The 17128-nt window shown below is 38.3% G+C and overlaps 1 gene segment (V, D, J or C); it reads right to left on the reverse strand.

The window, feature by feature from the left end:
- Positions 1–199: 199 nt before the first annotated feature.
- On the reverse strand, positions 200–14753 carry LOC129103509 (M1-specific T cell receptor beta chain-like). The segment is given in 8 exon segments: positions 200–516; positions 697–803; positions 931–954; positions 1058–1405; positions 5240–5289; positions 10052–10065; positions 14175–14482; positions 14705–14753. Coding segments are annotated over 8 exon segments (927 nt in total).
- Between the last annotated feature and the right edge of the window lie 2375 nt (positions 14754–17128).

Below are 17128 nucleotides of genomic sequence, written 5' to 3' on the forward strand. Positions count from 1 at the left end.
TGTGAGAGCATCATCACTGCATATCAGCAACGTTTGGAGCGACTGACTGATAATGATATAGATCTGCTTCATCCTAGCTTTAAAACTTTAGACTGGAATGAAGGTTAATGCATTAACTTCTCTGGTTTAGATTCTTACTGTATGTGAACTTGATCATCATTGTTAAGACAAATATATATGAAAGTCAAAGAGTCATTCCATCTGTTAGATCATGTGATCTACTTTTATTGAGAAGGAAATCAACCATGAAATAATTCACAAGCACAAACGTACAGTAGACGTGTTTGTAAAATAGTTTACATCTAATATACTTCCATGCCAGCAATAGATTTAATATTGCAATAGGAATAAATCTCTGATGTCATTTGATTGGCTCATTTATATATGAATGCAAATACACTGTGACACACAAAGCTGTGGAAACATAACTATGAACTCTATTTACAGAAACCGAGATAAAGATGGTCTGTTCAGGCTTCAGCTCAGCTCTCAGTCGTTCCGCTTCCCAGCTGAACTCTGCAACAGACAGAAAGGACACAATGTCATAACGTCACAAGCTCTTTTTATTACTCCTTCATTCACATATTGAAATGAACAAAGGCTGTTTTTTTTAAAGAACAAATAATAGAATCTGTGTGCATGTTTGGATCAAAGGTGAAGGGACAGGAAACAACATGGAGATCATGTGGAACAAACCTGAAGCTTCCACACCAAAAACGCCACAAAGGCTCCATAGATGCTGCTCTTGACGATGAAAACACCGTAGGAGAGTTTGGCGCTCTGTGTGACCCTCAGATATTTCTCTGCAGAGAGTACAGACATTTAGTGAGAAGATTCAAAGAGGAAACATCCACGTGGAGACCCAACAGGACACTGAATCGTTGTCGAACTGATGCATTGAGGTGTTCAGAAACACAGAATGATATTTACCTCTTGTCAGGGTTCCTCCTTTACCTGATGGAAGAAGAATACATGCATTAGACAGATGGTTGTTGATGTATCTCCACTTGAAAAAAGAACAGTTTGAGGTCATTTCTGAGTTTCAAATGAAACCTACCTTCTACCCCATGAATTGATCCTTCATGAAGTTCAGTATTTGTCCCGTCGAAGAAGCTGACGGAGCAGGTGAACTCTAGGCCTTTTGTGAACCATTCTCTGGCAGAGACCCTCAGCCTGCTGGTGATTGTGTAAAACTTGCCTTCTCGGAGGGCAGCGTTGTCGGTCGCCACACCGGTGGTGACATTCTCCCCGTCGATCTTCCAGACCACACCGACATGATCAGGGTAGAATCCACTGGCCACACAAACAATGGTCTTCTTCTTCTGGTTGTCCTTCTGGTTTTGACACTCCTTTGTTGAAGGTGGAAGCACTCTGACTGTCGGTACGGTGACGTTAAGATCTTTTTCTGCAAGGACAAACAAGCAAACCATGAATTAAAGCTTCTTTAGATCTACAGCAAACAAACGTGCAATACTGAACCTTAATCATTCATGTGACCTCTGACCTCAAGCCTTTAGACATGAACGGACAAAAATATATTTTAACAACGAACCTTTGCACCAAATAAAACTTGATCATCACAAGAGCTCACACTGAGACATTAAACTCTCATTTATACAGAAAATGTTGGTTTGAAATGACATTTAGCTTATTTTTTCTCACAAATTAGACATAAAATACAGTCACTGCATCACATGGATCCCACTCATAAACTCATTAATGTAATTTGAATACATATTTTTAATTAACTTTTTGATGCAGTGAAGGAAAAACTAAATTTCAACCATCTGTTTAGTAACTGAGAAAATGATGACATCCTATGAATGCCGATATTGAGTCTGGTACTTTGACTAAACACGTAGAGATTCATCCTAATTATTTCCTTTTGCCGTTTTAAAGCACAGCAACACGATGCTGCTCCAGCCAATAACTAAACAAAATATTAAAACAGCCCAAAACTCAAGAATGCTCAGATTTAAGTTAAGACCAGGTCACATACTAACATTTATACATATGAATTTTATCGTTTTCTTACCCAACACTGTCAGTCTGGTGCCACTGCCAAAGTAAGCAGGGTCGTAGTTGTTCACACTGATACGAGGCTATACAAGAAAAACGTTCAGCACTGAAAGCTGTAGACTGTCTTTGTGCTCTTTTTCACGAAGTCAAACCTTTATGCACACATAAATGTAGAGGCAATACAGACTCATACTAAATCAAATTAGTTCCAAACTGCATTCAACTTGAAGTTTAAGGTCTATTTCTATTAACATGAAGCTAAAAACAACCCTCACCTCTAACCTGAACGTTACCAACTACTTTACTGTTATACCGTATTGAACATTATAATAGTTTATGTTCAGTTTGGTGATTCTTACCTAGAACGGTGAGTTTAGTTCCAGCTCCAAAGTAAGCCTCCGACTGTGAGCTCACAGTGTTTCACAGAGCTGATAAGAACTGGCTGTGAGAGGAATAATCTGGGCGTAGAGCCAATTGTTTTATTGCTGCTCTACTTTTACTGGAGAACACAGACAGCCATTGTTTTACTGCCACAAACTAACTTCTGCATTTACTTCTTTCACATTTTAAACTTTGCACACTTTCTCTCACAACAATCAATTAAAATGTCTAATAAATAAATTCTTAGTATCGCCTATAATCTGAACAAACAAACAAGCTGAGCATCTTCTTCTCTGAGATGTTTTTTCTGCAGGTTTTCTTACCTAAAACAGTGAGTTTAGTTCCAGCTCCAAAGAAAGCCTCGCTGTAGGAGCACAGAGACTTTCCACCGACACAAAATCTCTTCCTGCTGCCTCTTTAGTCTTTAGTCACTATTACAGTTTTTTCACTCTCTGACAAAGTCTGTAAAGACTTCAACTCGAATTTTACAAACAGTCAAATCCTACTAGACTTACTGTCTCCATTTGAATCTATTTGTGCTTTTGGTTGTTACAATATGATTATCCAGTCCAGTAATGGGTAAAACATTGCTGTTTAAGAGTCATTTGATTCTTAGAGTATCTTTACAGTGTCAAAAACATCTTATCAAAATCATACAAGAGCAGTATTGAATGAATTCTAAACGTTTTCTTACCTAAAACCGTTAACTTTGTTCCTCCACCAAAGTAAGCCTCTGCTGCTCCACCAGAGTCACAGTGAACGTGATCAGTGCTCTAAACAGCCCAACATGCTGCTTTTACTTTAGTTTTGTAATAAATGGAACTTTCCTTTTAAGACCAACAACTACAGTCTGTTTTCAACAAGTTCTATGCAATACACACATCTCAGTTACATCCCTGTTAGACTTAATTTTAACTTACCAAGTTTAGTTCCCTGACTGAAACAGGCTTCAAACTGCTGTTTAAGCTTAAGAACAATAATCTCTGAGCAGAACTTAAACTAGACTTTAGTGAAGACATTTTCCAACGACTTTTTCCCATTTGTTTAGATTTCTTACCTAAAACGGTTAACTTTGTTCCTCCACCAAAGTAAGCCTCTGAAGTCTGGGTCACAGTGAACTTGATCAGTACTTAAAACAGATGCTGCGTTTGCTTTGTTTCATTACTTTTTAGTTTTATAATTAATGCAACTTTTCTTTAAAACCTATGACTACAACCTTTTAGACTTTATGTTGACTTACCAAGAAAAGTCAGGTTTGTTCTTTGGCTTAATCTGACATTTTTGTAGCTTCACGATAAAAAACACTGAGCTAAATTTACACTGGGACGGGTGAAGAAAGTTTCATAAATCCACAATATCAAAAAATGTTTTGATTTCTTACCTAAAACTGTTAACTTTGTTCCTCCACCGAAGTAAGCTTCATAACCAGAGTCACAGTGAACAAGATCAGTGCTCAAAACAGCCCAACATGCTGCTTTAACTTTGCTTCCTTACATTTAAGTTTCATAAAAAATGCTCCTTTTTCTTTAAAACCGATACAGCCTGTTTGTTTTTTACGAGAATCTTTTACTAACCTTTCAATAACTACTCTGTTGGACTTTATATTGACAGTCATTTTAGTGTCCTGGCTGAAATAGGCTTCAAACTGATGTTTTAGCTTAAGAACAAAAAGCTTTATGCAGAATTAATCTGGACTGCACATGTCTTAAAGAAACACACAATGTTTGTATTTTAACGTGTTTTGATTTCTTACCTAAAACCGTTAACTTTGTTCCTCCACCAAAGTAAGCTTCACCAGCACCAGAGTCACAGTGAACGTGATCAGTGCTCTAAACAGCCCAACATGCTGCTTTAACTTTGCAACTCTCTTTTGCATCTCAATGTCCAACCTGTTAGGCTTTTATACGTTTTGCTTCTCTCACAGGTGAATTAACGTGAAGAACATTTTATATCTTACTTACCGAGAACAGTTAGTTTAGTTCCCTGGCCGAAATAGGCTTCGTACTGACACAGCGTTTAAGCTTGATAACAAAAAGCTCTGAGCAGAATGTCGATTACATAAAGTTTGTTAGAAAACGACTCCAATTACAATACTTGTTCCATTTGTTCTGATGTCTTTGCATAGACTTTATCAATGACTGTATATACAAAATATATTTCTTACCTAAAACCGTTAACTTTGTTCCTCCACCAAAGTAAGCTTCATAAGCACCAGAGTCACAGTGAAGCAGATCAGTGCTCTAAACAGCCCAACATGCTGCTTTAACTTTGCTTCTTTACATTGAGTTACTTTTAAATGTACTTTAATGTATTAAATGTGTATTTCTTTTACAATTTAAAGCCAACATTGACTGCACTACAGTCTGTCTTTTTTCCAAGTTTAATGTAATATAACTTTTTCCCTTTATTTTACTTACGTTTAATGTACCAGTGAATATCAGAAGGTTTGAAGTCTTACTTACCGAGAACAGTCAGTTTAGTTCCCTGGCCGAAATAGGCTTCGTTATTGACACAGCGGTTAAGCTTAACATCAAAAAGTACTGAACTGAACCTGAACTATAAAACACATTAAGTGTCTTAATGCACCACCCTAATGACAAATCTTTTTACATTTGTTCCATCTGAACCATCGTTGACTTACCCAAAACAGTCAGTTTGGTTCCTTTTCCAAAGTAAGCCTCGTTTGCATTGTCACAGTGTAGAAATACTGAGCATGAAACTCCTCAGTCTTTCTCTACCAGAATTATCTTTTGAATGTTTTTAACAATACTTCTGTTCATAATAAGACTTTATAACAATGTAACATTTAACAAAACTCATTAATAAACTGAATATTTACCTAAAACAGTCAGTTTGGTTCCTTGGCCAAAGTAAGCAGGATCAGTGTAGGTCACAGTGTTTTCACTTCAGCTCAATATTTCAGCTTTTACCAACAACAGTTTGTTTCTCCTTCACTTACTAACATACCAACATTTGAACTATTATAAGTTTGTACCAGTGAAGTGCAGCAGTGAGAGATGCTACTTACCCAAAACAGTGAGTTTTGTTCCCTTTCCAAAGTAAGCTTCAGTTCCAGAGTCACACTGAATGTCTCCTCTACCAAAAAGTCTCAAAACTTTCCATAACCCTCATGTTTAAACAGAGTGTAATAATCCAGAGGATGAAGAAGGTTTTAACATGCAGGATGAGGTTCATAATGTCCAAAATATGATGCTTTTGTAAAGATGTTTACGAGACTCATCCAGGGCTTCAGATATGATTAAAAACTTGTTTTTTTAAAACTAATTTTCAGCCAATTTTTCCATTAATGTTGACTTTCCAGTTCCAGTTTGTCCTGACAGCTTGAACACCTTCAGATTATTGATTTTTCTGCTCTCCAGAGTGTCCCAGGTAGCATGTAGCAGTCTACACAATGGGTGTCAATGGGAGGAGGTTTTTGTACGGCGGCTCTATAGGATTGTATCACCGTGGCCCCCTGTCCCCACGGTGAAAAAGCATCACACAAAAACCTGAAGTCTCTTTGGTTCTCCCCTCCTCCCTCCTTCCCCCACCCAGCTCCTCCATATCTCAGCCTCCATCTCTCTCTGTGTGAGAGAGCAGCTGTTCAGGTCGGGCTGACTGACTGCTGCTATTTCTGGGAGAGCTAAGAAAAGAAGCAACAACGGTGGGAAGGAAGAGAGGAACTGCTCTTTGTTTGTTTGTTTGTATGAAGATGTTCAGAGGGAGGGACATCTCTGCTGGTCACACCTCTTTATCCACCCAGCAACCAGTGAACTGAGGAGACACACATCTACTGAGAAACATTCACCACCTACCATCGACTGTGTAATGTGAAAAGTTTAATTTTGTCGTGATGAATCTGTAGATAGTTTATGAATCATTTTAAACTCCTTAACCTCAAGTCTTTTTATTCCAGCAGCAGGAAGCTATTTTCAGTATAAAAGTCCAGATAAACACACAATATTAGCAACTAGCTGATGAGCATAGTGGAGCCAAAGAACCAGATATTTCCCTCGGTGGAGACCAAAACGTTGCTAAAAGAAAGTGAATATTGGACTCGTATTCTCCAAATAAGTGCTAATGTTTCTCTGTAACTACTGGATGTGAAAATAGTTTTTCTGCTGCCCCCAAGTGGTCAAGAATTCTCCTCAATGCAGGTTTAACAACAAATGACATACAATCTGTATTATGATATCATAATTAGCACAACATGTTTTAACGTTATGTATAATAAACTCATGATTTCTTAACGAGAAGAAAAACTTTATAAATTATTGATTTACTAGACTATATTGTCATCATGCATCATAAGATTAAACTGTGTAACAACAACAACTACGAAGTCAGGGAGGCATCTTTGAACGAAATATCTTCATCTCTCAGAAAGAAGCAGTGTGTAGACTTTAGTGGCATCTACTGGTGAGGTTGTAGATTGCAACCAACTCGATACACCTCCACTCACCTTCTGGTGGTGTAAAAACATGAAAGGCCCTTTCTGGAGCCGGGGTTTGGTTTGTCCGTTCTGGGCTTCTGTAGAAACTTGGTGATGAAACATGGTGGACCCTGTGAGGAGGAAATAAAGGACTCATTCTAAGATAACAAAACACTTTTATTCTTAGTTTCAGGTGATTATACATCAATTTAAAAAATATATTTCATTTATGCCAATAGGTCCCCCAAAATCCAACACACTGCTTCTTTTAAACCAAAGTTTTATTAAACATTTCAGTATTAGATTCTTCACCATCAGCTTATATCTAAATATTTTATTACAAGTGTATATGAAAATACTATGTATATATATGAAGTATTACCTGATCTAAGGACAATATTTTAAACATAACATTTAGCTTAAACACTATGACACGTAGCATGGGTCTGTTTATTGTGTTTTATCACTCCCTAAATGAAATTAAATAAATAAATAACCTTACATATTGCTGTCTTTTATCAATATTAATATTTAACTACATGAACGTAAATAATAGTTTATGTCCCTTTATTCCTACTTAATTAAAGTCATCACACTAAAAGACATCATGAGCAGCTCCATTTAACAACACTGTTCTCTATTTAACCTCTCTTTAACTACCACATCTAAGTGTAATCCCTCATGGACCCTGTAGAGGTCAGTGCGTCATAACCTCTTAAACTTGATAAACTGAAGTCTTCTCAGTTCTGCAGCCAACATTAAATAATATAAGAGTGTAGACTTGAGCACAGAGTGACACAGATGAGAAACTGTACAGGGAAATGATGTTGCTCGGGATCTCTAAACCTTAAAGTGTTAACACCTGCTTATTTATCAGAGCTGATCAGCTTTGTGGTGCAGCAGGAACGTCACTGATCTGTGGAGACGCAGCTCCTGTTCCTTTAACCAACTAGTGGAGTTTGTCGTGCTGTTTTCTTTTCTAGCTTCTGTTTGAACCAATTGTTATTTCTTTGTCACATGGATTTAAGTCCCCTGTCATGCTGTTATAGACATTCACCCTCCTTCATCCATCCCTCCTCTCTGTCACCTCTTCCTGGTTTCCTCTTGAGGTTGTTGTTTAGCTGCTGAGGCTTTCTGAACCATCGTGCTCTACTGGAGACACAGTAAAACACAGCTGAGTCTCCGGCCTCCACACGGTGGATCTGCAGAGAGGAGCTGAGCACCGCAGGCCGGGACATGGAGAACTTGGATTTGTTGAACGGAGCTTCGATGCTCGTCGTGCCTTTACCGAGAGAATAAGACACCAGCTGTATTCTCCCGCTGCTGCTTCGTCTGTACCAGTACATGTAGTAATGTTGATGGTCATCGTGTTCACACTGCAGAGTTGCAGCCGGGTCTCCGTCACGGCTGATCACAGATGGAGGCTGGTGAATTTTTACACAGGAGGAGAAATCTGGGAAAGAAGAAAAAGACAAGTAAACAAAGCATAGCTAATAAAAAATGTTTTCATTAAACTTAATTTAAATGTTCTTACTTAAGAAGATGAGAACTGCTGCCCAGAATGTGACCATTGTCACAGTGGTTGTGTAGTTCAGAGTAAATCACATCTGACTCTATTGTCTTCTATCAGGCCGACCAGCTGCAGGTGAAACTCACTTTACTGCTCCAATCAAACCTTCTGAAATAAGATCTGATCCTCCCCTCTTGTTTTTCTTTTAGCAGGAACTCATTCATATTGTTTCACAGGTTCATGCGGGTTTCTCTGCACAGACTCTTCTAGTGGACACTGAGCAGCAACTGCAGGTTCTTAAGTTCCTGTAACAGAAGTTCTCAGAGGTCTTTACAGGAGAGTTTATAGCAGTTGTTGTTTCCACAACAGACCTGACTGTTTGATGTAAAACACTAACGGAGAAAAGCTTCTCAGATCGTTGCAATCTGGAGTTTTCCAGCTAGCTAAGCTACCTGAAAGGGATTTGTTCTGCTCGTATCGTTGCTGAAACTTTCAGCATCTTTTCCTCTCTTATTGTCACATATATAATATGCATAAAAGATATATGACAACAAAATATCTTGACTGGCATCATACTTTGAGGAAAGCATGATGAGTCATGCATCCATTGCATGAGAAGGACAGTATAAAAGTATTATCTGCAAACATTGATACATCATTTGTTGGATAGGGACCTCTGCCATAGTGGTGGTTGTAGACATGAAAAAATACTCTCTTCTATGAATTAATATATATTAGAGTTTCACAATATATAGATTTTTTTATTGTCATTACAATGTCAACTTGCACAATAAACAAATGATTTTCCCTCAACTGTGCTTTAAAATGTCACTCTAGTTATTTTTATTTTTATTGGGGCCTTTTTGTGTTCAGTTCAATTTGTTTAATTAAAGAATGTTGGAAAGAATTCCCTTTTTATTTTTTATGAATTTGGGCAGTATACAGAAAGGCACAGCTGTGAACACTTGAAGATCTGTTTGTTTATCGCTGTAATATCATTAAAGCAATATTCAACAACGTTAATTATTTTGCTCATATCATGCAGCCCTTATATACATAAAGTAGTCCCAGTGTGTTTGAACTGGATCAATGATCTTTTTTCTTTATTGTTTCACTAATTTAGTACAAAAACCAAACAAGCCACAGCTCCTTCCTGCCTGTGGGCCATCTGTGACTCCCACCCAGACTTCATATTTGTACGAGTGTCTGGTCCGTGTGCATCACTGTGACTGGCAGCACAGTAGTAGGTGCTGCTGTCATTCAGCAGCAGCTCAGCTATTTGAAGAGAGAACTTGTTGTTGGACTTGTCGATAGTCGACTGGAAGTGCCCCGTGGTTTGGTCGTACTCTTTGGTGAGGAACTCCAGTGGAGCTCCGTAGTGGGTTTGTCGGTACCAGTACATGGTGTAGCTGACCATGCTCAACCCCGGACCCATGTTGCACTCAAAGGTCACAGTGAGTCCTGGCTGGGACGTTTGATCTCCAGACTGAAGAACTACAACCGTGAGACCTGCAGCACACAAAGGATGATGTTTAAATGTGCCTCACCTCGATGTGCAGAACTGAAAATTCACATAAATATATGATATGTAGAAACTGGATCATTGAAGCAGCTGTTGGTGAGAACATCCATTATGAGTTCATAACAAAAAACCCACCTGAGTGTAAAAGAAGGGACAGATAAAGGACTGTGATCAACATGTCAGCGATGAGCCTCCTCCCAGCTGAATGAGTCACACATCACTCTGTGCAGCACAAATAAACCATGAGGTCACGTGATCACATGACTAAATTGGGACTGACTGTTCTTCCTCATCACTGATTATGAAATGAGACTTTGGATATTCTTTTCTATCCTTAGAATGAATGAATTTCTGTCCTTGTATTTTAAGTCTGAGGTTGCCAGCATTTTGTTTTGTCATCGTGACAAATATTCTGAAACAATATTTAGACCACCATCATCAATGTGAATTTAACATTAAAACTAATGATTAATGTTTTTGGTGGGGTGATGCTTCTCTGCTATTAAGTGCTTGATAAACTTGAATGTATAAATGCTTTGAAATAATTTATATAAACCAAACAATACATTAAAAGTATAATTTCTCCTGTTATGTCCTCAAATCTCGTGTGTTGTTCCTTTTTTCTGTATTTTTTTTATCATTATTTGTATTTTGTACTGAAACAGTCAACCACACTGTATATAGATCAACAGAAAATTACTTGACAACAATTTTGATAATTGATTAATAGCCACTTATTTTCAGTACTGTAATTAATCAACAGTTAATCAATTAATGGAAAAATACATTACAGATTACTTGCATATTTGGATTAGCATTTTGGGAATACATAATCTATTTTGTTTTTCTATCTACGAGAATAATAAATCTATTTTACGTTAATTAGTTACAGCTCCATTCTTCACTGCTATTATATCTAACAAGTGTAGCTAAAACAATGAATGAATGAAACAGGAGCATTTTTGATAATTAGTTTAAGTTAATTGTCAAGAATAAATGCTAAACATTTTTCAATTCTAGCTGTTTGAATTTGAGGATTGAATATGTTATCTCCTTAAGTGTACATGAAAATTTGAATTATAATGTTTACATTTTTTCTCCTAGCTTTGGTATAATATGCATCTTTTCGGTGTGTATGTCATAAACGAGGTTCCCTGAAGGCACCTGTACTCTACAGGTGCGTTCAGGTGGGCCTTGGTGGAACGTGATTGGTCAATCCTGATGAGGTGGTCTTCTTAAACGGACATGCCCACTCTGACGGCCACGTGTTCGCTGCTCTGCTGTTGATAGGCCGGTCAGCTGGTTGTCCTTCACACCAACAGCTGTCCACCCCGGTTCTCCTCCTCTCCTCTCCTCAAGGACTTGAACCTCTCAAAGAGGATGACGTCACCACATCACCTGGCCAAGGTGAGCCTCTGTTAGTTGTGCTAACTGTGTGTAGTACATAAACTCTCCTGTACATAGATGCATATTGTATCCATGCAGTACTTATTACATACATGTTTGCCATGCAGTTGTAGGTCAAATGACCTGTGCAGACATGTGAAGTGCACAGTTTGTTGTCTAACTCAGTGGTTCTCAAAGTGAAGGCACATGAGATTTTTAAAAAATATATTTAAAATTAGCATCCATTCAAAAATCCTTTAAAAATTGTTATTTAATAAATATTCAATAAAATATAAGTGTAAGTTCATAAACTGAATTTAATGCAATCGTCAGTGTTGACAGTTTAATAATCAGACACTGATGGCAGAGCGCTTAGTATTACATCTTTTTTTCAACCAAAAATGCTTTGTGCTGGTTAGGGGGTACTTGGCTAAAAAAGTATTTCACAGGAGGTACATCACTGAAAAAAGGTTGAGAACCACTGGTCTAACTTATGTCTGTTTACATATACAATGCCTATAAAAAGTGTTCACCCCCCTTGGATGTTTTCCCCTTTTGTTGCTTTTATACATGAAATCATGGTCAATATAATTTGGCTTTTTTTGACAAGAATTTGCAAAAAAAAGCTTCTTTCATGTCAAAGTGAAAACAGATTTTTACAAACTAATGTCAATTCATTAAAAATATATAGTGTAAAATAAGTGTTTGCATAAATATTCACCCCCTTTAAAGTGACTGACCTAATTCAACAGAGGTCCAGCTAGTTGATGCCAGCAGTGTCACAGTTAGTGAGATGGAGATCACCTGAGTGCAGTTGATGTGTGTCAAGTGATTGTAGTGTAAAAACACCAAACTGTGTCTGGAGGTCCAGTCTCTGGTTCATCAGTATTCCTGCTACAATTGCAACATGAAGACAAAAGAACACTCCAAGCAACTCAGAGAAAAGATCATTGACTACATGTTTTACTAAATACTGACCTGAAGGGAGTGAATATTTATGCAATCATTTACTTTACCTTATATATATTTTTAATTAATTTACATTATTTTGTAAAAATCTGTTTTCACTTTGATATTAAAGAGGTTTTTTTTTTTGTTGCAAATTCTTGTCAAAAAAAGCCAAATTATATTGACCATGATTTCATGTATAAAAGCAACAAAAGGGGGGTGAATACTTTTTATAGGCATTGTATGTTTAAGTTTGCCTTTTTTCTTAGTTTATAAGTTTTGCTTAGTTTTGTCTGTATTGTCTACTTATGTAAAGTTTCTCTCCTTGTGCAGACTGAGAGCTACTGAGTCAACTGTCAGTCTCAAGATCATGAACATGAAGACAACAGAGAAAAAAGAGAGAGAGAGGAAAAAAAAAAGGGTTTTCAGTGAGGGGCTGACTTTAACCACATCACTGTGTACTGGCAGCGCAGAAATACACAGCAGAGTCTGATAGATTCACACTGGAAATAATCAGAGCTCCTGTTTGGATGTCTTGTCTTGTTATCTTGAACCGATCTTCAAACTTCTTCTCATAGTTGGGGTCACTGCCGGTGGAGCTGTAACCAATTAAATTAATCAAACCGCTCTCTGTTTGCTGGTACCAGAGCATTAAAGTAAAACCGCTCTCCTTATGACTGCATTTAATCTCTACCCTGGCTGTGTCCTTTACTATTCTGGGATGAGATGGCTCAAACGTCACACTCGTAGCTTGATCTGTGGAGAAAAAAACACAAATAAAAAGTAGTTGATACAGAAGCCACAGTGAAAAACACATTCATATAATTGCTGTATTATCTTTTTTTACACATTTCAATTGTTTTTTAATTATACCACATAAAAGAATTACATGGAAGCAAGACGAGAAGAAATCCGATCACAGTTGCAGACATCCTCCAGGCTTTGCTGTGCTGAAAGGAAACGTCCTTCAGTGAGAGTCTGCAAAGAGACGCACTGCCTCATGTGAAAAGGGTTTTTAGTGAGGGAGTGGCATCAAACCACATCACTGTGTACTGGCAGCACAGAAATACACAGCAGAGTGTGACAGATTCACACTGGGAATAATCAGAGCTCCTCTCACTGTGTCTGCTCTCGTCAGCTTGAACTGTTTTTCAAACTGACCCTCATAGTTTTGACCGGTGCTCGCGTATCCGTACCCAATGAGGGTCATGGACTGACTGTCCTGTCTTTGTTGATACCAGAGCATTGTTAAAAGCGAAGTATCATCATGGCTGCAGTTAATCTGGACCTCGGTGTTCTCCTCCACTATCTGGGGAGGAGATTGTTGAAATGTAACAGCGCTCACCTGACCTGTGGAGAAAAGCAGATTTTGGATGAAACTGTAATTGGAGACCATACAGTATTTATATTATTCATGTAACATGTTTTTTAAGGATTTCAACCAGTAGTTTCATGTGAAATTCTTGATAGAATTGTAGATCTTACATGTTAACCAGATGAAGAGAAAACCCAATGTGTGCACAGGTGATGACATCGTCAGGAACTATGTGAGTAAAGTTTCACTCTGAGAACAGTCAGGCTCAGAGTAATGAGGGAAGGCACTGAGTCTGTTAGTTCAGCACTATGCTCTCTTGATAACAGCTTCATGCCAGGTGCTGTAACGCCACCTATTGGTTGAATCTATTCAGGACAGTTAATTGCACAACTGCAGGTGGTTGCTTTTCATAAAAACCCAAAAGTAGATTTTTGAATCAAATGATGAATAAAACATTTGTCATATTTTAGAGAGCACTTTATTCATTATATTCTAACTTCCATTTGCTATAACTTAACATGTGTACTTAAAGTCACTGATATGATCTCCTCCACAGTGTGGTTGGCTTCCTTCGTATGATTTGTATTAAAGTGAGTCAGGTGTCAGAGCAACAAACAGCCTCTCCGCTGTATGTTTTTGTCACAGAGCTGAGGTCTGCCACAGCACTGTGTAGACTGGCTGCACACAGATAAACAGCCTCGTCTTCCTTCTGAACGCTGGCTATCGTCAGAGACCACTGCTTCTCCTGCGACCTCGCTGCCTCATAACCAGATTTGAATCCCTCTTCATAAGTTGCCGTCCCAACTAGTATATACCCTATTAACTGAAAAGCTCCTCCACTCTGCTGTCGGTACCAGTACAGATATTCATAATCTGTGTCGTTCTGGAAGCAGTGCATTTCTGCCGACACATCTGGAAGACTGGAGATGTAGTGGGGCCACTGAGTGATCAGCACAGACTGAGAAACGCCTGAAACACACACAAGAAGAACAGAGAAGCTCTTACCAGCATTGATAACATATTTGTTAAATGACTTCAATATTTCTTATATCTTTACGTATTTTTAAAAGTTTGCTTCAGATCTACACTTCATGAAAATGTGCATTAAACCCGAGAACTATTTCCATCACAAAATGGATGAGCTGAAGCCAAATTGTGTCTGTTTTTCATTTTTCTAGATCTTAACTTTACCTGCAGCCCAAAGCATAAAGAAAGCCAAGGTGGTGACGCCTGGAATCATTTTGATGTAGGAAGGGTAAATGAATGAAAAGAGAAGGAGCCAACACTTGAGATCAGTGAGGAGGAAATGACATCATAGTCTCTGCCGTGTTCAATAGACCAATGAGAAGAGGTGCAGAAGGGAGTCGCTGAGACTCGTTAGCATAAGGGAGCAGCTGATCTTTGTGTCGGTGTTCAGTCTGTCTTCTGTTGGATTCACACGTCAGTAATTGTCTCCCACATTACTTTTATGCCTTTGTCCTCTCAGGGATGGAAATGGACAGCAGCTGAAATATGCCGCTGTCTTTATGGAGCAGTTCAGGTTTGATGCAGGTGCATGTTTGATGCTGTGGGCCACCAGCTTTTTGTAAAGCAGCCAGAGGAGTTGTACCACTGTGCTGACTGGCTGCACAGAAGTACTCGGCGCTGTCTGCTGGGTTCATGTTGGAGATAACGAGCTGAGCTCGGCCCTTTGAGTGGCCCGTTATGTTGAAACGGCCTTCAAAGTCCTTCTCAGGGTTTGGCTTTTCATAATGAAGCAGTCCGATCAGCTCCATGTCCCTCTGGCCTCCTCCAGCTGGTGCTGACTTGTGCCGGTACCAAAGCATGTAAGGGTAGTTGCTGTCGCCATGGTAACAGCCAAGATGGGCTTCTTCTTGTTCAGGTTTTATCAGAAGATTTACTGGTGATTGTTGGATCAATAGTGATGATATCACAATGTCTACAGGACAAAAAGAAGAGACTGAAGGTGAACATAAAGTTTTGTTGGTGTCATTAGAACTTAGAAACATCTTCTGACTCTTACCTGTGAGCAAAGACAGAGAAACAAACACAATGACAATCATTTTAGAATATCCTCATGGAGACATAATGTTCTCTGTGGTGGCTCAAATCAAAGGCATTAATGGAAAAAACATCATCCTTTATTATCCGTCTGTAATGAGGAAGGAGGAGCTTACATCTTCCCTCATGTCAGTGTGTTTTCACTGATCTTTGATTCTGATTCATACAGAGACGACCTGAAGGAATCTGTTTAACGTGAAGAAAGTTAAAACACTATTACGGAGGTGAAAATTCATTCTTCTGACTTTATTTGTACGGTAGAGAGAGCTAATCAGCAAAAGATGACATTAATCAACCACTGTGAGCAGTTATGGTATTTATTATTATAAACTCACTTAAAGTTCCCATTATTTTTAGAAACCTTTTTCTCAAACCTGATGTTCATAGAGCTGTGTATTTAAAGAAATATTTTTTTTCTTTTTTTTTTTTCTTACTGCACAAAGTAAAGGGAACCTTAAATATTCTAATGAATTCAGATTGATCACAGACATCTTTCAGCAGTTTGAGGCCGTGTCACATGGTCTCACTGGTTTCCTGTTGGTGTGATGGTATCTGCTGGATCATGATGGAGGTTTTTGTATGAGAGCGTCACTGTCTTCATTACTGTGTAATACTGGCTGCTCCAAAGTATTCTCCGCTCTCTTCAGGGTGTCTCGGGTTCAGGATGTGTAGATAAGCTGTTTTCTCTCCGTCTCCACTCACGTTAAAGTGGCTTTGAAATGTTGTCTCAACTTTAGGATTTTTATAAGAAATGTAGGCAATCAGCTTTAATGAAGTGTCTCCTGCTGAGCGCTGATACCAGAGAATAGTGTCGTAGCTCGGGATTTCATGTCTGAGGCTCAGGGTGACTTCACTGTTCGGTTGGTAAAACAGTTCAGTTGGATCCTGAAACACTTGTTTTTCTTTACTGAGGTAAACTCCTGTAAAGAGATCAAGACAGTAATAAGTCGTTGAGTACACAGATTTTTTTTTTTAAATGTATTGGAAAAAACGTTAAAGAATATAAGAGCATTGAAATGTTTCACCTTGATTAGTTGAGGTTTTTTAGTGTGGTACATGAATGTAAAATACCTTTAATGCAGAATGCAGTGATGATGGAAACAAACAGATGAGATGGCATCATGTTGACTGTGAAGAACCAACTGGTTTCTCCGTAGAGCTTTGTGGATCAGAAGTCGGGACAGGAAGTGATGTAGAGAAGTCAGAGCATCTGTTGACACTGAGAAACTTTCTTTCATTCAGTCGGTTTGGTTTTTAGGAGAAAAAAATCTTCCTTTCAGTCGTTCCCTGAACAACAGGAGGAGGATGAACCTGTGAAAATAACTGTTGAGGTTCTGCTCACTGCTAATATTTGACATATTCATAAATAGGTTTGCCTGCTGACTTTGGCGTGCTTCAGTTCAAGAATACGAAGGGAAGCATTGAGAGCTGCAACGATTAGTCGACTATTTGATAAATCGACTGACAGAAAAAAGATTGAGACTAATTTGATAGTCCATTAATTGTTAAAGTAATTTATCATGCAAAAGAATGGCAGAAAATGTTGTTTTCAGC

This window comes from Anoplopoma fimbria, chromosome 15, assembly GCF_027596085.1.
Source record: "Anoplopoma fimbria isolate UVic2021 breed Golden Eagle Sablefish chromosome 15, Afim_UVic_2022, whole genome shotgun sequence".
Lineage (NCBI taxonomy): Eukaryota > Metazoa > Chordata > Actinopteri > Perciformes > Anoplopomatidae > Anoplopoma > Anoplopoma fimbria.